The sequence below is a fragment of the Ceratotherium simum genome, chromosome 29, assembly GCF_057802395.1.
Source record: "Ceratotherium simum simum isolate JZ-2026a chromosome 29, ASM5780239v1, whole genome shotgun sequence".
Lineage (NCBI taxonomy): Eukaryota > Metazoa > Chordata > Mammalia > Perissodactyla > Rhinocerotidae > Ceratotherium > Ceratotherium simum.
In genome coordinates, this window is record NC_141928.1 from 37,842,705 (window position 1) to 37,868,698 (window position 25,994).

The window sequence follows — 25,994 nt, forward strand, 5'->3', positions numbered from 1 at the left end:
CACACTAAGCCTCTCCAGGCGGAGGGGCGGGGCCAAGAATGGGCGAGGAGGCGCGCCTCAGAGCTCAGAGGAAGTGCGCGGGGGGCGGAGCCTGGCGAGGCCACGCCTCTTCCGGCCCGCCGCGCTGCCTCCGTGTGAGGGAAAACGCGCGCTGGCCTGCGGCCGTGGTGGCTCCCGGACTTGGCGGCGGGCAGGCGAGATGGCGGTGGAGGTGTTGCCGAGTGCGAAGTGGCTGTACTGTGGGGAGCCCGACGAGAGCCAGAGAGCTGTACTGGGTAAGGACCGCGGAGCTGGAGCAGTACCCAGTAATTCCCTCCCCGCCGTCTTGATACCTCCTTAGTCCTCCCGCCCCCCGTTGGGCCCCTTTCTCGGCCAGGCCAGGACCCCTCCTAGTGTCCTCCACGACTTGGGGCTCGGCCAGGGCTCCTCTATCATCCCACCGTCTTTCTGTCACCACCTCCCAGCAGGATAAAGACATCTCAGTCTCCCCCTCCCCAGGGGTGTAGCCAGGATCCTGAATCCCCTCACACCCGCCAGGTCTCACACCTTCTGCGTTTCCTTCTCTCCACAGGGCAGGGATTCCCTCTGTCTCTCTAGGTCTGCACGAGGCCTCAGTCACCCCCATTCCCCTGGTTGTTCCTGCCGGTCTCAGCCCCTGGCCAGGATGCCCCTCGCTTCCCTGTTCCCTCATCCCAAGTGGACCAGGACCTCCTTCATCCCCCGTTAGGTCAGGCCCTGGGCTTCCTTGCCATCATCATTCCTCTCCAGTCACTCCCTCCCAACGAGAGTCCAGTTCCTCCCACCATACATTCTGGGTCCTTCTGCTCCCCTCTCATTCTTGGGCTGCAATCTTACAGTCCAGTTCTCCAATGGGAAGCTGCAGAATCCAGGCAACATGCGCTTTACCTTGTACAAGAGCAACGACTCCACAAACCCCAGGAAGAGGAGTCAGCGGATCCTGGTGAGTGCTGCGGTGGCCGGATGCCTCTGCTCCGCAGGCCTCAGGAGGCCCCTTGGGTGTGGGTGGATGTGGGAGGGAGTGAGAGGAGAGAAGGGGGCTAGCAAATGAGCCCTTGAAGAACTCTCCTGAAACCCCGGCAGGTTGGGGTGTGGGGACAGGCTGCGTTTAGTTTTGTACTTTTGGTCAAGTGATGGCTTTCGTTCTTTTGTTCATGCAGCGAGCGTTTGTTGAGCGCCGGCTGTGCTCTGTGCTGGAAGCTGCTAGGGAAACAGCTCAGTCAGCCCTGGCCCCACTCTGAGGCGCTTGTACTCCAGAGCAGGGTTTCTCAACCTCACCACTGTTGGCGTTTTGACCCAGAGGATTCTCTGTTGTGGGGGCAGTCCTGGGCATCACGGGATGTTTAGCAGCTTTCTTGGCCTCTGCCCACTAGGTACCAGTAGCACCTAGTTGTGACAACCAGAATGTCAGACATTTCCAGATGTCCCCAGCAGGGGAATTTCTTTGGGTTAAAAAACCACTGCTTTAGAGAGGTGAGAAGTGGATGCGAGGGACACTCATACAAGTAGACAAAGCTCAGGGCCTGAGAGAGGGAGAGTACAGGGCAGGGTGAGCAGAGAAGTCTCTGCTTGCCAGAATGCCTTCCTGGGGGAGGGTGCATTAGAGCTGAGCCCTGAAGGATGGAGGACGGTTTGATAGCTGAGGTTTAGTATTCCAGGTGAGGAGGATAGCAAGGACAGACATAGGGAAGCAAGAAAGCTTGGCTCTAATTGAGGAGTGAAGCAGCCCTTCCATCGTCCTGAGAGCATATAAGGAGCAGTCATGGGAGAGGTGGGCAAAGGGGTTCAAGAAGGGCTTGGAGAGGCCCGGCCCCATGGCTGACTGGTTAAAGTTCTGTGCGCTCTGCTTTGGCGGCCTGGGTTTGCGGATCCTGGGCATGGACGTACTCCACTCACCAGCCATGCTGTGGCGGTGTCCCATGTACAGAATAGAGGAAGATTGGCGCAGATGTTAGCTCAGGGCGAATCTTCCTCCGGGAAAAAAAAAGAAAAGAAGGGCTTGGATTTTGGGCCCAGGAGGTTGCCTGCAGAATCATTTTGTTGCATACCTGTAAGTTCTGGGAGCCCAGGGCCTTGCTCCCAAGTCCTGTGGTGCAGCTCCCCCAAGAACTTTTCAAACCAGCTAGAAGCCAGCACTATCTGGAGCTTGCTTTTCAAAAGTCCTCTTGCCTTTCCCCCAGGGACACCCCAGATTCACTTAGAGATAGTGGGGCTGAGTTGTCTCCCAGAGGCTATTTAGTTCTAATCCACTGTGGTTTGAATCCTAAAGCTTTTGCGTATGTGGAAAAGGGAGACAAGATGCTTAATGCCTTTTTTTTTTCTTTTGTGAGGAAGATTAGCTCTGAGCTAACAGGCTGTCGCCAATCCTCCTCTTTTTGCTGAGGAAGATTGGCCCTGGGCTAACATCTGTGTCCATCTTCCTCTACTTTATATAGGACACCACCACAGCATGGCTTGACCAGCGGTGCGTCATGCGCGCCAGGGATCCGAACCTGCAAACCGTGGGCCAAAGGGGAATGCGTGCACTGAACCGCTGCACCACCGGGCCGGCCACCTTAATGCCTTTTAACATTGGTTGTAATGGAGCTTTTCCCCCTCTGCATTTTAGGCAGCTGAAACAGACAGACTTTCCTATGTGGGAAACAATTTTGGGACTGGAGCCCTCAAATGCAACACTCTGTGCAGGTAGGGACAGGGAGAAAAGACAATGGGAAGGGGAGGGTAGTGGTGGTGGCCCTGGCATTGCTGTTCTGTCTTTATTTAAGGGCAGTGGGGGACATCTAGAGAGGTTTACCAAGTCCGCCTGTTCCCAGACCCAGGGCCCCTCACACCAGCATGTAGACATTCCTGAAAAGGAAGAATGACTTACATTTGTTGAATTTCCTAAAAACCGCATTCATTTGTAATGTTCTCTCTCTCTCTCTCTTTTTTTTTTTTGGTGAGGAAGATTAGCCCTAAGCTAACATCTGTTGCCAATCTTCCTCTTTTGCTTGAGGAAGATTGTCCCTGGGCTAACATCTATGCCCATCTTCCTCTGCTTTATATGTGGGATGCCGCCACAGCATGGCTTGATGAGCGGTGCTTAGGTCCGTGCCTGGGATCCGAACCAGCGAACCCTGGGCCACTGAAGCGGAGCACGCGAACTTAACCACTGTGTCCCTGGGCCAGCCTCTCTCTTTTTTTAGATTAAAAAAAAAATTGAGATATAATTGACATATAGCATTATACTAATAGAACCTCATGATTCAATATATGTTTATATCGCGAAATGGTCACCACAATAAGTCTAGTTAACATCTATCACCACATAGTTACAATTTTTTTTTCTTATTATGAGAACTTTTAAGATTTACTCTCTTAGGAACTTTCAAAAATATACAGTACAGTATTGTTAGCTGTAGTCACCATGCTGTACGTTATATCCCCAGATCTTCTTTATTTTATAGCTGGAAGTTTGTACCTTTTGACCACTTTCATTAATTTTGACCACCTCATTAATTTGTAATATTCTTTATTTGTAACTATCTTGTTCCCAAAAGGCACCTGTCTCCACTAATTTGGAATGTGTGATCAATAGGTCAAAGCTTACCAGAAGTTTGCCCTGGAACTAACTACAAGAAAAGGATTTGGTAGTGTCCAAGGCACCACCAGGGTTTCTGTCCAGCTCTGCTGCTGATTGACTGACTTTGGGCAACTCTGCCCTTCACTGACCCCCTGGTCTTCCCCTTGGTACAATGAAGATTGTGCAGTCTGAACAGTCCATAAAGGTCAGGGGCTGGCATAATGCACACAGTGTCCCTGCGATGGTATCCAACAGTGAACCACAAACAAGGCCCTTTCAGAGCCCCCACTGGACCACCCTGATAGGAGTCAGATTCGTGTGCTTATGCTTAAAACTATGAACACCACTTCAACCTGTTACAAAGACTCTCTAGTTCAGGCTGGTCTTCTTGCCATAATTACCAAGGTTTTACTTGTCTTTGCCGCCATAAAATTTACGTGTGCAGTAAATTCTAGTGTAATTCTTAATTCTTATATCCCAAGAGGGTTTCCCACTAGAGCAGTGAGCCCACATGTGATCGGCTACCAGATCACCTGGTAGCTTTTTTTTTTTCCCAGAACCGCCTCATGAACGCTCCTCTCCCCCCTTCCCTCCCTTCCCTCCTTTCTCTCACCATTCAGAGAATTGCTGCTATAGGGGATTATTGTTACTCATGAGCAAGTGATGCATTCCTCAGGTGTATTGGGGCAGAAAGAAGGTTGGGAACTTTTAAGCAGGAAAAAGGAAGTTGTATAAACAATACTTTTTGAATAATCCGTTATCACTGGTATTATTTCTTCTTTATTCAGGCACTTTGTGGGAATTTTGAATAAGACCTCTGGCCAAATGGAAGTGTATGATGCTGAATTGTTCAACATGCAGCCACTGTTTTCAGGTAGGTCCCAGTCATGAAGGCTCACAGAAACACTGCATATTAGGTTTACTGGATGAGTTGTTTTGAATTTTTGATTTGTAAAACACATTTTGTAATTTCTTTTTTTTTTTTTTTTGAGGAAGATTGGCCCTGTGCTAACATCTGTTGCCAAGCTTCCTCTTTTTCTTCTTTCTCCCCAAAGCCCCAGTACATAGTTGTGTATCATAGTTGTAGAGTTGTAGCTCTTCTGTGTGGGACGCTGCCTCAGGGTGGCTTGATGAGCCGTGAGTACGTCTGTGCCCGGGATTTGAACCAGTGAACCCCAGGCCACCAAAGTGGAAGGCGGGAACTCAACCGCTATGCCACTGGGCTGGCCCTATAATTATTTTTAAAAGGGCGCCTTTATGCCAGGGTTTTTTCTGTTTCTTTTTTGTTCATTTTAAAAAGTTTTAGGAGTGTTTTTACTCAGCAGATATTTATTGATGAGCTGCTATGCTCCAGGCACAAGTTAGGGGCTGTGGACTTGAGCCCAGTAGACTTGAGATCAGTAACTAATCTTAGGTAAAGCAAGTTGAGCAATGATGAGAATGATATTCTTTTCCATGTTTCTTAATTCTTAACTTTTCTAGTTGGGGTAGAGATTTTAGAATCTCTGGTAGGTGATGGAAGTTGCTTACAGGTTGGACAGGAACTTGCATGTTGAGAAAAAGTCTCTATACTTTCTAATTTGGGAGGAGATCCATTTCTTCCCCAATCCAGTGGGAGCAGTTACATTTCTCTGCTTTGGCATCTTAGAATGCTCAGCGCTAGAGTGGGATCTTCCAGAATGATCGATAAGAGGGTCAGACTCAAGAGACTCCTGTTCCCTAAATCTTAAATACTGAGAACCATGGTGGGGGAGGGTGTCCGATAAGGAAGAATCGTTAGGATCATGGTGAATCTACCTGATTCCTTCAGAGGCGTTAGTTCTAACTTTATTCCCTCAAAGCAGTGGTCTCCGCCCTTTTGAGAATCTGATAAGGACCTGGATCTACTTCCCAGAAACATACATATGTATATAAATAAATGTGAGATTTTGCATATAATTTTAAAGGGATCTTGGGTCCCAAAGCCCATCTGTGAATTTCCTAGGGGTCCATAGCATCTAGGTTAAGAATTCCCTGCTTTGTGAACAAATATAACTACATTTAAATTATCCTCCAAATGCTCTTCTAACTTAGAAGGAGGCAAAGAAAATTGTTCATTAATTTCTTGATTAAACAAATTTTTATGTAAAAAATTTGTAAATATTGGTTTATTCTAGCCAGCGTATATGTTTATACACACACGCGCACACACACCATTTATTGGGTCCTTGCTATGTGTTAGGCACTGTTCTAAGCACTTGCAATGCACTGCATTATTTACGTCTCGTAACAACCCTCTGGGGCAGGTATTGTTATTCCTTGAAGTTAAGTGACTTGGGCAGGGACATAACTGCTGACACAGATCTAAGAGCTGGAGTTCAGCTCAGTGAGGTCCCTCCAGAGCTTGTGCTCTGTCCACTAGATCCTACTGCCCCTTATATGAGCGCTTTGTGGGACTTTACAGAGCTTCCTGTAAGTAACACACCTCACGTGTGTGCCTGCCTTTAGGTCTTTTACAAGGAGGGCAAGACTATTTACTAGAAAAAGCTGAGGCCCTGGTTTCTAATCCCATCTCTGCTGCTGCCTGGTAACTGACCTGGGGCAAGTCATTTCATCTGGAGGCCTCATTTTTCCTTATTTGTAAAATGAAGTGGTTGGGCCAGATGACCCCTTCATTTGACTCTTTAATTTATTCTCCAGATTCTCTAACTGTGTACTAAAGCAGCATACTAATGTTCACTCATGTTAAGCTCTAGGAAGTCCTGTAATTGAGAAAGCTGTTATTCTTAGATTAACTGTTAAACAAATATTAAACACTATTACTATCTGTTGGCTTTTTTTCTCTCTGTTTTTGTTTGTTTTGTGTTTTGATAGATGAATCAATTGAGAGTGAAGTGACATTAGAGAGTCAGACCAAAACTTTTAGAGAAAAGGTAAGTGTGACAACTAAGATGTAGGACCTTAAGCCACTTCCTTCTAGACCTTGGGTTTCCATCAGGAAGATGAGCTGGTTGAACACAGGGATTCCCCCAGCAGCTCCCAGCTCATTCAGTCTGTGGTTCTCTGGACAGTGTCTACCTGCAGAGGCCTCCTTGGCCTCACAGAGAGCAGTTCTGCCATCTGGGACAGCTGTACACAGTTCTGTGCCAGTGTTTGGAACAAGTTCCCTGGGCCGACATAGGTATACCATAACACTTGTTTTTAGAATTTAATCCGAGTTTCAGAAAATATTGGTTGCAGCCTGGAAGTTTTCACATTAAAACAAGGTAAACTTTAGGATTTTCAATGTAGAAAGTGCCTACAAAGCTCATCTCACCCCAGGGTGGCAAATTGATTGAATCTTCAGTGCTGCCTGGAACACTATATGGAGAAGGAGTGTGAGGCTATCTTCAGGCTCAGAGGGAAAGAGAGGGTGATCTATTAGGAATGTCTGTTATGGGCCGGCCCCGTGGCTTAGCGGTTAAGTGTGTGCACTCTGCTACTGGCAGCCCAGGTTCGGATCCTGGGCGCGCACCGACACACCACTTCTCCGGCCATGCTGAGGCCGCGTCCCACATACAGCAACTAGAAGGATGTGCAACTATGACATACAACTATCTACTGGGGCTTTGGGGGAAAAAAAAAGGAGGAGCATTGGCAATAGATGTTAGCTCAGAGCCAGTGTTCCTCAGCAAAAAGAGGAGGATTAGCAATGGATGTTAGCTCAGGGCTGATCTTCCTCACAAAAAAATAAATAAATAAATAAAACTGTTTAAACAAAAAAGGAATGTCTATTATGGCTATAGGATTGGAAAAAGGTAAGCTGTGTGCCACAGATTTAGTAACCCTAATTCTAGTCAAGTCTTTTCATTTTACAGATGGAATCACTGTTGTTTTGTAAATAGCGCATTACGGTTTACGAAGCAGGTACTTCAGATCTGTTAATATTGTTTGATTCTTACAACAAGCCTATGAGGTAGATAGGTATGATTTAGCCCAATTTGCAGGTGAGGTAATGATGGCTCAGAGAGGCTGAGAGTTTCCCGATAGTCACACTGCTAGGAGTAGCAGTGTCCAGGCTGTCCCCGGTAACCAAATTTGTCTCTTGCACAGATGGATTCTTGCATTGAAGCTTTTGGTACCACCAAACAGAAGCGGGCTCTGAACTCCAGGAGAATGAACAGAGTTGGCAATGAATCTTTGAATCGTGCAGTAGCTAAAGCCGCAGAGAATATTATTGATACAAAGGGTGTGACTGGTAAGGAGCTGGAACTTGGGGTAAGAGTCTGCTCATAGAGATAGCTTTCTCTTCCCTTGAGATCTTTTACCTGCCCACAGATGGAAATGATGGGAGTTAGGGATGTATTCCTTCCTGCTTCTTGCTGAGGGCCTTCTCAGGAACAGACTCTGGAAGTAGTGGGAAGCATCTGACATGGCCCTGCCTTCCGTGAGCCCACAATCAAGTAGAGGAGCCAGGCGTGGGAAGGGATGTGTGCACACCGCGTCCTTGGTGGCAGTGTTACAGCCTGCAGGGCACAGGGGAGGGGGAGGCCTCAGGTCTCTGAGTCACGGGGAGATTTTGGTCAACAAGGCTGGTGGATGATGATGAACTGAGCCTCTAGAGACAGTTTCACTTGGGGGTCAGTGTATCTTTTTCTGTTCCTAAATTCCTTGGCAGCTTGAGTATTTAATTAGGTTATTTAAAAATGAATTTATTGTTCAAATGCATTATAAGAACGTAAGAAGAAGGTTATACAAGAGCAATTTATCTATTAAAATGGAATTTTAGTAATTATTAGAAAATTTTTCCATACCCTATGATTATATAGATATTTTCTTTTGTTTTCTTTCAATACTTTCACAATTTTACTTTTTTGTGTGTGTGTGAGAGAAAGATCAGCCCTGAGCTAATATCCAATGGCAATCCTCTTTTTTTTTGCTGAGGAAGATTGGCCCTGAGCTAACATCCGTGCCTATCTTCCTCTACTTTATATGGGATGCCGCCACAGCATGGCTTGACAAGCGGTGCATCAGTGCGTGCCTGGGACCCGAACCTGCGAACCCCAGGCCACTGAAGTGGAGCGCGCACACTTAACCACTTGTGCTACTGGGCTGGCCCCACAATTTTACTTTTTACATTTAAATATTAACTCCGTGAAGATTGTTTTTGGCTTATGGTGCAGGCCTAATTTTACATTTTCCAAATGATTGGCCAGTTGTCCCCAACTCCATCCTTTCCTGTTTTAAAAAATGATTTAAAGAGTCATCTCTATAATTTTACCACATTCTTGGTTGTGCTCGATTCCATTGTTCTGGCTGCCTATTCCTGTGGCAGCACCAGGCTTTTTTGATTCTAGTAGCCTCATCATCCAGTTTGTTGTCTGATAGGGCAAATTCATCCTCCTTCATCCTTATGTTTCACAAATGTATTGGTCATTGTAGCATGCTTTTTCTGCCAGGAGAATCTAAAGAATTATTTTGTAAAGTTCCCTCAAAATCCAATTGAGATTAATATGGGGAGAATCAACATAGTTACAATAGTATGTTTTTTCACCCAGGAACATAGAAATATATATCTCCATTTATTCAAAGACATACTTTAATGTCTAAGTAAATTTTTGAATTTTTTTGTTCAGCTTACCTTCAGCTATTAAGGGATATTTAAAAAGAAAAATAATTTACTCATTTTCCCATCGTTCTACTAGACCACCTGTTATAATTTTCCTTTCTGTCCTTACCTATATGCATACTTAATTCTTACATGGTTATTCCTGTGTGGTAGTTACAGTTTAAGAATTTGATTTTTTTTTTTTCACTCACAATATGTGGAGAAGTTTTCTGGAAGTTAAGCCATTAAAGGCTATTTTGAATATTCCTCACTTTTAGCTTATCTCATATTGATTTGTAAATATTTATCAGCACACTTATCTTTCCCAACTATACTGCAAGTTACTTGGGGGACCACACTGTGTCTGCCTTCTCTAATGAGTGGTTAGGTTTGTGTCAAGAGTGGACATCATAGTCCTGGAGCTGTCAGCCTGACAGGGAGGTCAGGCCACATTGGTGGAAGCATTCAGATAAGGGGTTTCTGGACCGATTATGATCTCGAGCGCGTAGGTTGCAAAGATTGTTGGGGAACCTAAAGCCAAACAAAGTGACGTCAACACTGACTCTTCCTATCTTGAAAAGCTCTGGTCACTGATGCCATCCACAATGACTTGCAAGATGACTCCCTCTACCTTCCTCCCTGCCACACCGATGCAGCCAAGCCTGAAGACGTGTATAAATTTGAAGACCGTATCCTTCTTGCGGTAGAAACGCTGCCTTATTTCACAAGTTGAGATATGTGTACATGAGTGGCACATCAGAGATATCTCTGAAGGTCCTGGTGGTCCTGTGACGCTCAGAGAAACTACCCCCAGACCGTTACCGTTGCCCCAGCGCTGTTGCTGGGAGGTCAGCCAGGCTTCCTCACTGGCTGAGGGCCCTGCTCCAGCACTGGCCTCTCAGCCCCTGGGATTCAAACCCATTCCTCAGCAAAAGGCCAGGTGCCCACAGCTTAGCCCTGGGTGAGTGGGGTGGGGTGTCACTCTCCATGAATAGTCAAAATGGGACTTTTAAGTTAGCCAGTGCCCAAAGTCTAAGGCAGACTGCTTTTGTAAAAGGAAGGATTGGAGCATAGAATTTCCTTGCTTGTGGATCTTGTCAGATGGAAATACCTGCAGTGGCTTTGTGATAAGAGAAGGCAGAGAAGCCCAGGCAGGGAACAAAGTCCGGGCTGGGGGTCTGAGAACTGAGTCCCTGAGCTCTGCCCAGTGTACTGTGTGATCTTCCCTTCTCTGAGCATCAGTTTTCCCATCTCTAAAATGCAGTTGCTAGGAGATTATTTAGCTAGTTGGGCGTTTCAATTTTGGTCAGTTGTGTTCTTGAGCTGTAACTAGTTCTTTCTCCTGTGGAGTATGAAGCTCTTCAGAGCCCATCTGAAGCTTTCAGGAATGTCACGTCAGAAGAAATACTGAAGATGATAGAAGAGAACAGGTACCTCCACTTGGGCAGATGGAGTGTATGGGGGAGTGAGATTGGGACACAACAGTAGTCAGACATGAAGCGGACCTTTGGGTGGCATCAGTGAGGAGGTATGCTTGTTCAGCATTGAACATGAAGGAGCTAGTGTTTTCTTGAATGTTTGGGCTTTAAGGCCTATTGTCCCAAGGCTGTGGGTGGCACTTAGGGGAGAGAGTTGGCCTCTGAGTGCTGGAATGGTGGCTGGACTGAGGGTGGTGAGGCCTTATAGCTGGGGGCTGGGAGCTGGAGCTGGCCTGTGTCCTCCAATGTTGTGCTGATGCTGATTGTCACCGCGGGGCCATGTGCTGGCCTGGGAGTAGATCCAGCTGCAGTGATGGTTCATCTGTGACAATGTGCTAAGTGAGCTTTTCTAAAGTTAAGTTTATGTATTTTAAATATAGTACATTTTAAATAATTCAGAGCTTATTTCCTCTCCTCTCCCCTTTTTTTGACATTGAAACAGCTTTTCTTTTATGGTGATGGTGGGAATTTTTTGCTTTTGAGTTTTTTCTTTTTTTTTTGGTGAGGAAGCATCGCCCTGAGCTAACATCTGTTGCCGAGCTTCCTCTTTTTTTTTGCTCGAGGAAGATTAGCCCTGAGCTAACATCTGTGCCAGTCTTTCTCTATTTTGTATGTGTGTCACCGCCTCAGCTTGGCTACTGATGAGTGGTGTAGGTCTGCACCTGGGGTCCGAGCCTGCGAACCCAGGCCGCTGAAGCAGAGCATGCTGAACTTAACCACTATGCCATGGGGCCAGCCCCAAGTTTTTTCTTTTAATAATTTCATCTTGAGAAAATAAAAGGTTGTTGACCCTAGGTTGGTTCCCCCCATTTTTTTTTTTTTTTTTTTTTTGGTGAGGAAGATTGGCCCTGAGCTAACATCTACCGATCCTCCTCTTTTTGCTAAGGAAGACTGGCCCTGGGCTAACATCTATGCCCATCCTCCTCCACTTTATACGATGCCGCCACAGCATGGCTTGACAGGCAGTGCGTTGGTGCGCGCCCAGGATCCGAACCGTGAACCCTGGGCCGCGGCAGCAGAGTGCGCACGCTTAACTGCTTGTGCCACCGGGCCAGCCCCTGGTTTCCCCCAGTTTTGTTTGGAAATTTTATTGGTCAGTGAGATGTAAAGCCTTGGAAGATACTTTTTTAAAAAATTTTCTCGGGGCTGGCCCTGCGGCTTAGCGGTTAAGTACTCGCGCTCTGCTACTGGCGGCCCGGGTTCAGATCTGGGCGCGCACTGACGCACCGCTTCTCCAGGCATGCTGAGGCCGCGTCCCACATACAGCAACTAGAAGGATGTGCAACTGTGACATACAACTATCTACTGGGGCTTTGGGGGAGAAAAAAGGAGGAGGATTGGCAATAGATGTTAGCTCAGAGCCGGTCTTCCTCAGCAAAAAGAGGAGGATTAGTATGGATGTTAGCTCAGGGCTGATCTTCCTCACACACACACACAAAAAATTTTCTCCCCAAAGATCCATTTCCAAAAAAGAGCTCATTCCTGGTTCTTAGTTGGCTCAGTGTGGTTGTGGCTCAGGGGCAGGTACAGGAATGAGCTCTGGGCTGGGAGTCTGAGAACTGAGTCTCCGAGCTCTGCTTGATGTACTGTGAGATCTTCCCTCTCTGTGCCTCAGTTTTCCTTATCTGTAAAATGAGGCCTCTCTACAAGATGATCCTGAAGAGCCTTTTATCGCTGCAAGTCCAGGATCCTGATAGTGGTAGAACAGCATATAAAAATAATAGCTAACATTGATTGAGCTCTTATATATGCCACGCACTGTTCTAAGCGCTTTACTTGCATTGTCTCATTTAATCCACAAAAAAATCCATAGGAGTGGCCTGGAGTTCCCACGTTCTGATCCCGGGCGCACAACAATGCACTGCTTGTCAAGCTATGTTGTGGCGGCGTCCCGTATAAAGTAGAGGAAGATGGGCACGGATGTTAGCCCAGGGCCAGTCTTCCTCAGCAAAAAGAGGAGGACTGGCATCGGATGTTAGCTCAGGGCTGATCTTCCTCACCAAGAAAAAAAGAAAAAATCCATAGGAGGAGGGTACTATCATTGGCCTCAATTTATAGGTAAAGAAACCAAGGCACAGAGATGTAGAGAAACTTGTCTGAGCCAGTGAATGGCAGAGAGGGGACTCAAATCCAGGCACTCTGACTGAGAGCCTATTCTCCAGACCACTACGTCAGGATTGGGCAAACTATGGCCCGCATGCCACGTATGGGCCGCAGGCCATGTTTGGCCTGCTGCCCATGAATAAAGTTTTATTGGAACACAGCCATGGTCATTCATTTATGTATTATCGATGGCTGCTTTTGCACTACAATGGCAGAGACCATGTCACCCACAATATATAAAATATTTATTGTCTAGCCCTTTACTGCCCCTGTGCTAAACCATGCTCCTCCTGTTATAAGCGGCTGGTGGGACGGCTCTTCCTCAGCTGTTGAGTGTGTATCAGGTGTGAGGAGTGCCTGCTGTTTTCATTGTGAGGGGGTGAATTCATTTCATCGTGAGAGCCGGTCTTACACATTCCTCCATTTCCCTCCCTTGTAGTCACTGCTCCTTTGTCATAGAAGCGCTGAAGTCCTTGCCATCAAATGAGGAGAGCCGAGACCGCCAGGCCCGATGCGTATGGTTTCTGGACACCCTCATCAAATTTCGAGCACAGAAAGTGATTAAGCGGAAAAGTAAGTCCATTATAGACATTTATTTCTAGTTATGTCCAGTGCGGTATTTGTCTATAATTCTTAGACTAGCTCTAGTGAGATAAGAAAATGGATATGCCTGTCCGGGTCTTCATTTTTAACTCTGTAACAGTGAGATTCCTGTTAGTGCTGCTGACCTGCTGAGATGACTCGCCAAGCTCTTTTCCTCGTCTGAAAATGGGGACAGGCTGGGTTACATGATTGCTTGGAGTGAACACTCACTGCTTCTGTTCTGCAGGAGGTGAAGTATAGGATCTAGTCAACTCAAGTGAACATTTTAAGGGACTGTTAGACAAACATCGGTCACACAGGGAGAAAAATTGGCCTTGCTCATGAAGGCTGTGGCAGGTTTGTGTGGTGTCAGCTTATTTCTGACTGGGAGAGGAGAGTCAGTTTCTGCTGTTAATCCATGTCGCCTGTCGCTCAGGCTCTGGGTGGCTGCCACACACTCACACCTACCCAGAGCTGGAAACCCAGCAGGAGACGCCTGTGGTTATAGGCATAAGGTGTATGCAGTCTTGTTACTGTGATTGGGCACCCAAGAGTCTGTACTCATGTTTTTCAGTATTTGCTTAATTCTCTTTTTCACATTCCAGCCTCCCCTCCTCTCCGTTTCCCTAGGCTTTCTCTAAAATCTGTTTTGCTTTTTTTTCTTGGTGAGGAAGATCAGCCCTTAGCTAACATCCATGCTAATCCTTCTCTTTTTTTTTTTTGCTGAGGAAGACCAGCTCTGAGCTAACATCTATTGCCAATCCTCCTCCTTTTTTTTTTTTTCCCCAAAGCCCCAGTAGATAGTTGTATGTCATAGTTGTACATCCTTTTAGCTGCCGTATGTGGGACGTGGCCTCAGCATGGCCGGAGAAGTAGTGTGTTGGTGTGCGCCCAGGATCCAAACCCAGGCCACCAGTAGCGGAGCGCGCGCACTTAACCGCTAAGCCACGGGGCCGGCCCTGTTTTGCTTTCTAACATCTTATGAATCCTGTGTCTTTACGCCTCATTGGAGTCTTTTTTATTTCTTGTTGCCACCCCATCACAGACGTCTCTCGTGCGTGTACGGTCTGCAGGCTGAAGCACACCTGAGCACATTTTTATTTGAAAGTAGCTGCTCTGTTTCATGGGCCCCTGCTTCTCTTGCTACATGGTTCTGTTCATTATGGAGCCCCAACTGTTGGCCTCTTCTCCCAGCTCATGGATGAGATGTGGCCTGAGGGTTTTGAAAGAAAATGATCAAACTCAACTTTGTCTTATAGGTGCCCTGGGACCTGGAGTTCCACACGTCATCAACACCAAACTGCTGAAGCACTTTACCTGCTTGACCTACAATAACGGCAGGTCAGGGGCTCGATCTCTGGGGCTTCTGCCTGTAACGGAGAAAGCAGGGTGGGGAGGTGGGAGGGGAGAGAGTGGGGAGTAGGGGCTTGGATGGAATTTCATGTCCAGAGATACAGTGCTAAACAGGGGTCCTGGGGTTAAGTACGTTTAGGGAACACTATATAGTACATACTCTGTCCCCCTGGAAAAGTTCCCATTAAAGGCTCTGGGAAGTCCTGCAACAAAGACTTGTTTCATTTCACACAATTCATTTGAAGAACCCTTCCTAATGTCCCACAGAACAAAGGTGGTGTTGCCGAAAAGGGCAGGCCAGCGTGATGACTTGGGGGAAAGAACCCTATGCAGCACACCTGGGCTTCCTTCCTGCAGTTAGCTTGGAATATGTTTCCTGGTCTGAGTGTGCTTAGAAGAATCGTCAGCAACTGAGTTTGGGATGACTGTTTTCCTGGCAGCCCTGCTGAGCAGGCGGGGACAGACTCCGAGGCTCCTCACCAGTTTGAGGCTCTAACTATGCCTGGGGAAAGTGGAGGCGCGGCCTTCTCTGTCCCCTTGGAGGGGACACTGGGATTGGCCCATTGCTCCACTGTGTGTGAAGGCTCAGGCACCTTGATGGGACAAGGAATGTTGCTCGAATTCCTTTTCCTCTCTCCAAGATGGGAAGATATTGCATGCATATGGGAACAGGCTTGGATGTTTTTATTTTGCTTTTGGAGAAATCATCTTAGAGTTTAATTTTGTCTGCCTTTACTGCCACTGATTTGCAGTTTACGGAACTTAATTTCGGATTCTATGAAGGCAAAGATAACTGCGTATGTGATCATACTTGCCTTGCACATAAACAACTTCCAGATTGACCTGACGATGTTACAGAGGGACTTGAAGCTCAGTGAGAAAAGGTGAGCACAGCAGAATAAAAAGCTCCCTGTAGGGCGCCTTGTGTATTTCTAGTATCACCTTTTGGAAAGCATGATGCACCGTCAAGGGCACTGGGGACGTTTAATATGGGAAAGACTTGGGACTAGAGGATGATTTTCAATGAATGATTGATTCAATGGATGAGCAACCAGACATCACTGAGTGCCTTCTCTGTGCTAGGCACAGTATTAAATCTGTCATAATATCGCAGTGATTTCCCTAAAGAACAGTTGAAGAATCTTGGTTCAGAGAAGTCAGTGACTTTCCCAGGGTCACACAACTAAGAAGGGGAATAGTTGGGCTTTAAACCCCAGCCTTCCCGTAGCATTCTGTCTTTGTATAACCAAGCAGGCTCCCGTCTCTGAATTGCTGTTGCTGGGGAGAGGGATTCTGTATGGTCCTGAGGGGTGGAACCCAGGGGTGGAAGTTATTAGAGAACCCAATTTCAGCTTAGCAAAAAGAACCTTCTCAGAGTCAGATGGAAGGGGCTGCCAAGGGAGGTGTTCAAGGCAAAGTGGGGCCTCTGTTTGGCAGGGATGTTCACATATGGGCTTCTCTGACCAGGCTGGGAGAGTTGGCAGAAATCATCTTTCAGGCACTTTCTAGCCAGAAGGCATTCAGACTGAGTAGAGAGCAGAACTTCCCAGGACCCTGAACTGTGGGGTCTGTTGGCCTTTGTGGGTGAGTTAGGAGCGTCTGACATCCAAGGACCCTGATAATGTCCCAAAAGAGCCATGGAAACACCCTTGTCTGGATTCTTGGAGCAGTCCATGGAGGAATTATTCTGAGGGCTGTCCACAGACGGCATTCTCACAGGCTGTGAGGTTGAAAATAAGAGAGAAACAGATATGTGGAGCCTGTAAAATTCTATCAGAATTCTAGCAAGTGCTCAATCCTTGTTAATAGGAAGTAAACAAATTAATAGGATCTAGATAACCTGGTTTTCCATTACCTATATGGATATTTTCTAATGGCTGCACATTAAAATGGGAGTCTGTCTGATGGCTCTGGGCAGGGGATCTTGTCTGCCTCTCTGCCGGGAGCTTTGCTCCTGGTGGCCGGTTCGGGGATTCCATCTTTGTGGCCTGGAGCATGTGTTTGTGCTGCTCCCCCCGCCAAGCCTCCCTGAGCAGTCACACTGAGGAGACTCTCTCCTTTTGTTGTGTGTTTGTTCCTTAGGATGATCGAGATAGCGAAAGCCATGAGGCTGAAGGTCTCCAAAAGAAGAGTATCTGTGGCAGCCGGCAGGGAGGAGGATCACAAACTGGGCACCCTGTCCATCCCGCTGCCTCCAGCCCAGACCTTGGACCGCCAGTCAAAACGGAGGAGAATCACTTAGAGGTGTGCTTTCCAGACAGAGCATTTTGGCCACATCATAACCACTGCTTCTGTTCATTTCCATTTTTATTTTTAAAGAGAGAGGAAAAAGCCTTGCTTGGTCTGAGTATGAAGCCAGAAGCCAGCATCTCAGTTGTGCTTGTCTTAAGCAGAAACATAAAATGGCAACCATATTGGACATCATCTCCCTCCTTTGGTGTTGCTCTGATTATAAATGTCAGGTAGTTCCTGTGTGGGGATGTGGGAGGGTGGGGCCTGGGGAAGTCGGAATCAAAAGATCTCATAGGCTGAACTCTGAGCCAAATCTAACAGATAGAGGTTAATCAAGAGAATCATGAAGTGCCATGCTCAGGTCTGGAAGGACCAGTGGAGTACATGGTGAGGATACAGCCCAGCAGGGCTGGAAGAGGAGGCTTCAGGTTACCAGTGTGATGGGGTTGCCAAAACAGGCCAATTTAGTTTGAGACTGCTATAACAGAGTGGAGTCAACTCAGAGGAAGTGATTAACCCTGTTGCTCTGCCTGGCTCAGGCCACATTGAGGGCAGGGATGAGCTCTGAAAGCCACGTTTTTGAGGGGGATGAATCAGTCAGAGTTCAGTACAGAAAACAAATTGTTCTAGATATCTTAAGAAGAAAGGAGCTCAATACAAGGGTAAAAAGTTATAAAATTGTTAAAGGGCTACAGGAGTGGGAATCAGGAGCTTGTCACTGGAACTGCTGAGTTCAAAACCATTGCTGGGGATGCCTGCCAGGCATCAGGAAGCCACTTGTGCCCCACAACTGCTTCTTGAATTCGTGAAGCTGGTGACTTGATGCTGGAATGCTGAGTTCTGCCACCCATGCTTTCAGTTCCCACATTTCCACCTCCTTGCTCTTCAGCACAAACAGCGGAAAGATCAAGAAGCTGGCCTCCATCTTGCTTCTTCTATGAGTACATGTATAGGAACCTAATTTGCATCTAGAATCCTAGCAGCAGGGAGTCTTGGAAATAGGTTTCAGCTCTCCAGCCCCTAGATACAGGAGCCTTACCAGAAGGAGATGGGAGTGGATGCTGACTGCCTGCCAACCTTCTGTGCCATGAGGGAGCTGGGGAAGTCAGTGTCCAGAGGGGTGCTGTGAGGAATGGAAATATGACGTGGAGAGACTTAGGTATGTGGTTAACGTGCAGACTCATCTTCAAGGCTCTTCTGAGGCAGTGGGAACAACTGAGGTCTGTGGTGCTCAGTACTGGCGAGCCAGGAGCAGTGAAGGAAGGCAGACAGAGTATAGCTCTCTGAAAATGAGGAAGGGGGAAGTTTGCACAGCAGCTGGGTCATCTGTTAGGGAAGACATGGGAGAAATGAGTCTTGGATGACTCATTTGGGACAGGTGGTCCTTATATTTCTTCAAGCTCTGGGATGCTGTTGTCAGAGCCACTTCTGTGGCAAGGCCATGCCTAAGGTGCACATTTTCCATGCTGTTCTCTGGTTTGTCTCCATTTGTCTCTGATCCTGGGTAGTGGGCATTTGTAGCATACTTGATCTCCCTCCAGCAGAGATGTGAGCAGGAAATCTAAATGCCTCTGTTTTTCTTTATGTAAGCTGTTGTGAAAATCAAGTTCGTGACTGCAGCAGAAAAAGTAATGTCCTGCTGTGTCTCTGGGAAAAGAATTCCTAATGTGCTTATAGATTAGAATGTGTTTCCTGAATACTTTTTAGATTCTGATGGGTTTGACACTTGAGGCTTAATTTCCAGGAAGGATTAGATCACAGCATGTGACTAGGCCTCTGAACAAACTCTGTCCTGGTGGGGAAGCAGCCTGTCTTTAGTCACTTGCACAAAAAGGGGTGGTATTGATAGGGCAGAGTTTAGGACAGCAAATAGATTCTTGTCCTTAGTGACAGCAGGTGTCCCTCACCAAGTGTAGCTGATGCCTTCCCAGAGGTTGACTGAAAAGCAAATTTCTGTGCATCAAGGGGTTTCTGGGTCAAAAGGCTCAAAAGAGGGGCCTTTGTTCAACTTGAACAAGTCTCGTGAGAGAGTACCTAGCACAGTGCCTGCACCTAGGCAGTCAGTGTCTGCTGAAGGAATCACAGTGCGTGAGCTGCACCTTCTTTCCTTGCAGAGCTATAGGAGGTAAACACTTGTATAATCAGGGAATCATACTGTTTTCTGTAGCTCTAAAAAACCATTTATTTACTAATACATTCACAGAGGATACCTTGATCCCACCAAGTTATTTGCCATAATGTCTCCTGATGTCCTTTTTGAAGAAAGGGAGGCTGGGCTAGATGCTCATACCCTTAATAAGATTTGCAGTTTGTGGAATAATCTTAACTTACAGGTGTTGATTAACAGAATGGAGTCTGTTCCCTAGAGGGAAGCTCTTTGGCCCTGACCTGTTGGACACTGTTAAGAGTGATGAGGTCAAAGAAGGTATATTTAACACACTTGCCAAGGACCCAACCCGGAAAGAGCTAATTAGGTAAAATTCTTTAAAGTGTCACCTTTTAAAAACTTCGTTTTGAGGGCCGGCCCTGTGGCTTAGCGGTTAAGTGCGTGCGCTCTGCTGCTGGCGGCCCAGGTTTGGATCCCGGGCGCGCACCGACGCACCACTTCTCCGGCCATGCTGAGGCACGTCCCACATACAGCAACTAGAAGGATGTGCAGCTATGACATACAACTCTCTACTGGGGCTTTGGGGAGAAAAATAAATAAATTAAAAAAATAAATAAAAAAAATAACTTCGTTTTGATACATTGTCATATTTAGAAAATATTTGTAAGAATAGTACAAAGAACTGTATATCCTTTATCCAGATTCTCCAGCTGTTAATGTGTTGTCCCATTTGTTCTTTGCTTTATAAATTTATATATTTCTTTTTGAACCATTTGAGGAAAGCGGCCCACCCTTTTATCTGTAAGTACTTGAGTGTGTATGTCCTGAGAGTAAGGACCCACTCCGTCAGCATAGCGCATTTACCCGCAGCCGGAGTAGAACACTGATACAACACTAGATCTCGCCCCCAGTTCATATTCAGGTTTTGCCAGTCACACCTCTTTGGTCTTATTTACTCTAAAATAGTTCCTCAGTCTTGGACTTTCTTGACCTTGACGTTTTGAAGAGTAAGGTCAGTTATTTTATAGGGTTCCCTCAGTTTGAGTTTGTCTGGAATTTTCGTATAATTAGATTCAGGGTATGCATTTTTGTCAGGAATATCACAAACGTGACGCTGTGTCCCAAGTGCGTCACAGGTGAGGCACATGGTGCTGGCTTGTCCTCTTCTTGCTGATGTTAACTTTTGTTACTTGGTTAAGGCTGTGTTCTCTCCACTGTGATGTTACTATTTTTCTTTTGTGTAATTAATAAGTAATTTGTGGAGGGATACTTTGAGACTCTAAATACCCTGTTCCTCATCAAACTTTCTCCCATGAGTTTTAGTCTCGATTGATGATTCTCGCTGAATTACCAAGGTGGTTGCAAAATGGTGATTTTCTAACTCCCATCATTTCTTATTGGCATTCTATTATAACAGGAAGCTTTCTTTTCTCTCCCATTAAAATTTTTTTGTTCATTTAGTTATCAGTATGGACTCATAGGTTCTTATTTTATTCCATGAACGTTGTTACTGTTATTTTGAATGCTCACATTGTACCACATTTGGCCAATCTGAGTTCCTTCAGGCTAGCTCCTGAATCTCCATCATTTTACGAGTGCTTCCTTAATTTCTGGTACAAGATATTCCAGCCATCTTGTACTTTCCCTCTTCTAGCCCAGGAATCAGCCTTTTATCCAAAGAACGCAGATAGCTGACATGAATGATGGGCCCAAACCAAGATGTGAAATACCATCCTGACGATCAGACAGATGGGGTCTTCAGCTGCACTCAGGCCATAACTGGTTTCCGAGCTGGGGTGACAGTTGTGTTGTGAGTTGCTCAGACTACACCAGGAGGGCCATGTTAGGCCTGACTTCATTTAAAAGAATGCTAGTCACAGTGGATGGGCTCCAGAGCCGCATGGCCATAACTGCACCCTGCAAAGTTCTGGGCAGGAAGGGAGAAAGAACTAATGATAGGCCTGACTTCATTTAAAAGAATGCTAGTCACAGTGGATGGGCTCCAGAGCCGCATGGCCATAACTGCACCGTGCAAAGTTCTGGGCAGGAAGGGAGAAAGAACTAATGAGTGGTTCTTTCTAATAAGAAACTAATAAGAACCGCATATTAGAAGACTGCTCAGGGTTGGAACAAGCCCTGCAGGCCCAATGTGAGCCCTTCATGAGGAACCATTTGGAGAAGAGGCTTTCTCTGTGCTGTCAGAAGGAAGGAGCAGGAAGAAGGTGGGCCTAGGGCTGCTGCTGAGGAGAGTGTAGTCTCATGTGCTGTTGCAAGACCCAACTCTGGCTCTTGTCTGGTCTGGCTACACCATGACCTCCATTCCCTATACTTAGGACCTCCTTTGGACACTGGGGCAGTGGCCTCAACAGGACGTGGAGGCCTGGAGGATGAAGTTGCGTGGGATTGTATTGTGCTTGTACACTCCCATCAGTGGTATCAGTGTTTGGGCCTGACTGGCCAGCAGGGAAGGCCAGGGAGGCCACAGTGTAGTAAGATCCTTGGGTGGGAGGCAGCCAAGACCTGTGAGCTGTGTACCAGGGTTAAGCTTTCCCCTGTGGCAAGTCACTCTGTGGAGAGGGCCCTTAGCTACTGCAGACTGAAAGCCAGTGACCCCAAGGAAACACAGGACCCTTAGAGAATCCTGTCTTCAGATGGGATTGCTACACTGAAGAGCCGGGACATACCTCCTGAGATGCAGGACAGGACTCCTAAATTCTGCCGCCTTTGGGCTCTCCTAGACCTGCCCAGACCACTGGAGTGGGTCTAGAGAAATGACCAGGATGGTGAGATGTTCTGCAAACTGGCATGTATGAGACGAGGCCAGGAGCAGGGCGGACCCTGGGGGGATAAGGATGCTGTCTGCAGATCTCTGGAGAGTCACCAACAGAGGGAAGGGATGTCCTTTGGGGGCTCCAGAAGGTAGAGATACCAGAAATGGGGTTGTGCGTGTTTCTTCATTCATCCATCCATCTATTTATCCATGTATCCAATACTTAGTGAGTTTTGCTCTGTGCAGGGCATAGAGGATCAACAGGGCATGGGGAGGAGGCCGGAATCACACAGATCAACAGACTTTTTCAGTACAGAGGATTCAGTGCCACCATGGCGATAACATGGGGGGTGGGTATGAGAGCATGGAGGAGGGGCACTTACCTGAGATTTGAGGAGCTCAGGGAAGGTGTTCACGGAACTGATGATGAAGTAAGATCCTGCAGTATGGGTAGGATTTAGCCAGGGAGATAGATTTTTGGCTCAATTAAGGAAAAAAATAATCAGATGGAATGGGTTCTCTAGGGCAGGTCTGGCCTGCCAGGTGGGAGAGCAAGCCCTGCCCACTCAACCAATGCAGCCACTGCAAAGCAGCCTCACTTCCTGACTCTCCCCCACCCACAGAGGGCGAGGGTGGCTGTCCGTTCCTCCCACCTCTGCCTCCAAAGGACTTGGCAGAAGATGGGCATTGTGTGTGGGTCCCAGCTATTCTGTTTCTGTTCTCGAAGCCCTAGGTAACAGCCCTACCCACACCTCCTGCCCACAAGCTCTTAACATGTGATAATGAACTTTCTCCTACTGGGCCTTAACAAGCATTGCCACTCAGCCTCAATTCCTTCTGTGAAAAATGGGGCATGACCTCACCAAGTCAGTGTTGAATATACCATTGATGGAACATCAGATGATTTCAGTGGCACAAGGATGTATCAAATACACGAGGTGATGCTGGTTAGGCTAAACAGTAACAAATTCCCCCCAAACATCTGGTTTCAACAAAGGTGTTTTTGCTTGTGGTATTGTGACTATTTTCAGTTTAATAGTTTATTTTAGTATTAGAAAACACTAGCTTTTCATTTATAGTAGTGTTGTGAACATTTCTTTTTAGTTCAAACTCTAAAGTTGTGCTCCTGGATAGAATCCTGGAATGGAAAAAGGACATTGGGTAACAGCTAAGGAAATCTGAATAAACTATGGACTTTAGTTAATAATAATGTGTCAATATTGGTTCATTAATTTTGATAAATGTACCATATTACTGTAAGATGTTACTCATAGAGAAACTTGGGGAGAGTAATATGGGAACTGTACTATGTATCTGTTCACTTTTCTGTAAATCTAAAACTCTTCTAAAAAATAAAGTCTATTCATTTAAAAAAAGATGTTAAGTACTAACTATCTCCTCAGGTGACATGTGGATATGGCAACAACTGTGAGATGCCCAGTGATGAAAGCTACGAAAAATGTGTTCATGGATCTAAAGACCCTTCGCAGACTGTCACGTCGTCCACACCAGGGACTTGACTGATGACCTTCACACAGCCCTCGGGGCAGGCAGGACGGCAATCCAACCCCTGACTGACACAGGACACAGACCTTGGAACCCGGAATCATCATGGGAACAAGCTGAATGGACAGATGGCCCTGGGGTTCTCCTATCTCCTTCAGTGGAATCTGTGCCTTGGGAAGGCAGAGCAGTGACAGGCCTGCATCCACTTGAGCAGGAACTCGAGCATATACCCAGACCAAGGAAAGTCTCCCCAAAAGTGCCTCTTTTAAAATAGAGAACTTTATTTTAGTTGCTGAGATTTTTATAAGCACTTGGTTCACAGAAAAGTCATTTCTTACAAAATAATAAAGGCAGCGTTTTGTACAGCGACTCACATTTGGGCCACCAGAGAAGTGCAAAAGACAGTGCTGGGATGGGAGGGGCCCGCGTTCTTGTGCCCAAAGTCCTCAGGGCAAAGCCAGTGCTCCTGGCTCCCTCTAGCCTCTTCCCACCCGACCCCGGAGAGCAGCACCGGGGCCCGGCAGAACCAGCCTGGGAGGCCAGGGGTGAAGTGCACGACAGCGGCCCCAACAGGCTGGTGAAGGCCCTGCATGTAAGGCCGAGTGGGAGGGGGACTGTTCAGGCTGAACTGTCCTGCATCAGTCCCCCTTCCTCAAGCAGTTGGTCTGAGCCCACCCGGTTCTGCAACCTTGACATATTCACAGTACAGTTCAGTAAAGCCCTTTTGGAGCCAGCCTTCCTCCTCACTCCAGCTAACTGTACCCGGGCTGGGTGCTGGGGACACAGTGAGACGTGGCCTCAGGGTGCTCACAGGCAGGTGAGTGGGACGGGGGATGGACCTGGATAGCTCCAGAGCAAGGCAGAAACTACCCTGAGGGGGCGGAGAAAGGGCAGAGGAGGCTCGGGAAGAGCATTGTCATCTGGCAGGAGGGGAGTGCTTTGTGGAGATGGCAGTGTCTGAGCTAAACCCTGCAGAATGGGGGGACCTGGACATGGGTAGATGGCAAGAAGGGCATGCCAGGAAGAGGCAAGAGCGTGAGCCAAGGCACAGAGTGGGAAACCATGGCAGGGTCAGTAAAGGCAGGTGGTTATCCGTGAGGAACATGGATACAGACGAGAGGCCCCAGCACCTCCATCTCTAGGGGCAGCTGGTGTGGGTGTGCTCGTGGGATCTGAATCCTGGGGCGGCAGGCACCGACCTAGTGTCCTCCTGAGTCTGGGAGCTTATTGAGGGCAAAGTCACATGCATCCCTGCACTGCCCAGCCTGGCACCTGAGCCACTGGAAGGAAGCCTCCACACGCCCCTCCTGTTTTCAGCATCCCTTGTCCCTGGGGCAGCCTTTCAAGAGGGGCTCCCAGTCTCAAGCCCCTTCCTCCCTCACAGGTCCATGTCCAAATCTGAGAACTGTGTCCTAAGGAAAGCAAACTCCTCCAGCCTCTGCAGGCAGCTGGGAGGGTGTGGCCGTGTCCCTGGAGGGATCGCGAGAGGTCTAGGAAAGGGGAAAATTCTGGGGCCCTCCCTTAGGAGTAAATCTGCTCTTCCCTGAGAGGAGGCTGGGTTTGGTGTGTGTGAAACGCAGTTCCCTGTAACTCACATGGAACACCCTGGCAAACGGTGCAGTGTTGATTTCCCCCAACTCTTCATAATCTCTGCAAGAGCTTGAGTTAGTGGAAACCCACCAACTTCTGTGCCTTTTTCTTCTTGAAAAATAACTCCAAGTTCCTTCCTGTGGAGGGTTGTGGAGCCGAAGGGTTTTGGAGGTACATTGTTCTTAGTCCCCAGGAGGCTTGGGAGCCTGTTTTTTCAGGGGGTGGTGAGTAAGAAGATGGAGAGGGGCCTGGAGCCTTCACAGGCACTACTTCCATCCCGAAGGCCTCACCTCTTAGCCCAGCTGAGCACCTGTCAGGGCCCGAGCCTGTGAGCAGCGTATGTGGTTGCTGCTCCCAGAGTCTTCGGACACCCCCTCAGTTGCCCCACTCTGTGGCTCTCCATCCTTACAGGATAGTGCAGAAGATGCTGCGGTTGCTGTGGTAACCACCTTCCACACGGGCTGTGATCCTGCTTGCCATGGCTGTCACCTTCTGCCCACTGTGGGCTGCAGTAGGGCCTCGGAGAGAGTTTTCAAGGTGAGGCCGTGCTGGTGGGTTCACCAGGCGCCACGTATCACACCTGGAGGTGCAAAATGATAGTCAGTGAACTCTGAGAGTCTAGAGCAGTTGCTGAATGCCCTGCATGACCTTACCTTTGGCTCAAGCTCACTGGATCCAAGTGTCTAAATCTGGGTGTAGGCTGTATCTCCCGTCAGTGATAGCAAAAGGAGGTGGGATATGTGTGAGACTAATTCTAGTTCCAGCTCGGCCTGCAGTTCTGCACGTAACCTTGCACAAGTTCCCTCCCCGGGCCTCTGTGACCCCCATCTTTAAGGATCTGGATAAGATCAGTGGCTTTCTTTTTTCTCTTTCATTTTCCCCTCCTTTTTTTTTTCCTAGCTGTATGACCATGAATGTTTATGAAAGCTTTATTCATAATCACTGAAAACGAGAAACTACCTAAATACCCTTGAACTGATGAATGGATAAACGGTGTGGTTCATCCACACAATGGAACGCCACTGAGCAACAAAGAGAATGAACGACACGTGCGATGCCATGGGCACATCTCAGGAGCATTAGGCCAAGTGCAAGAAGCCAGACTCAGAAGACTACGTACTGTATGA

General features: G+C 47.4%; 2 protein-coding genes across 3 annotated transcripts in view; one reads left to right on the forward strand and one right to left on the reverse strand.

Moving 5' to 3' along the window:
* The first annotated feature begins 123 nt into the window (after positions 1-123).
* Positions 124-23,652, forward strand: POLR1E (RNA polymerase I subunit E). The gene is made up of 13 exons (XM_004423224.2): positions 124-275; positions 858-961; positions 2,627-2,703; positions 4,369-4,454; positions 6,434-6,492; positions 7,652-7,796; positions 9,728-9,835; positions 10,480-10,576; positions 13,167-13,300; positions 14,569-14,650; positions 15,415-15,546; positions 16,745-16,906; positions 23,175-23,652. The coding sequence occupies exons 1-12, from the start codon at positions 200-202 to the stop codon at positions 16,902-16,904; spliced, it is 1,260 nt and encodes a 419-aa protein (XP_004423281.1). The 5' UTR covers positions 124-199; the 3' UTR covers positions 16,905-16,906; positions 23,175-23,652.
* Positions 23,538-25,994, reverse strand: part of FBXO10 (F-box protein 10) — a 54,428-nt gene continuing 51,971 nt past the window's right edge. For both annotated transcript variants that reach the window (XM_087419467.1, XM_004423223.3), the window contains exon 11: positions 23,538-25,447. In XM_087419467.1, the coding sequence (XP_087275593.1) occupies positions 25,273-25,447 (175 nt within the window). In that variant the 3' untranslated portion in view covers positions 23,538-25,272. The remainder of the gene's footprint in view (positions 25,448-25,994) is intronic.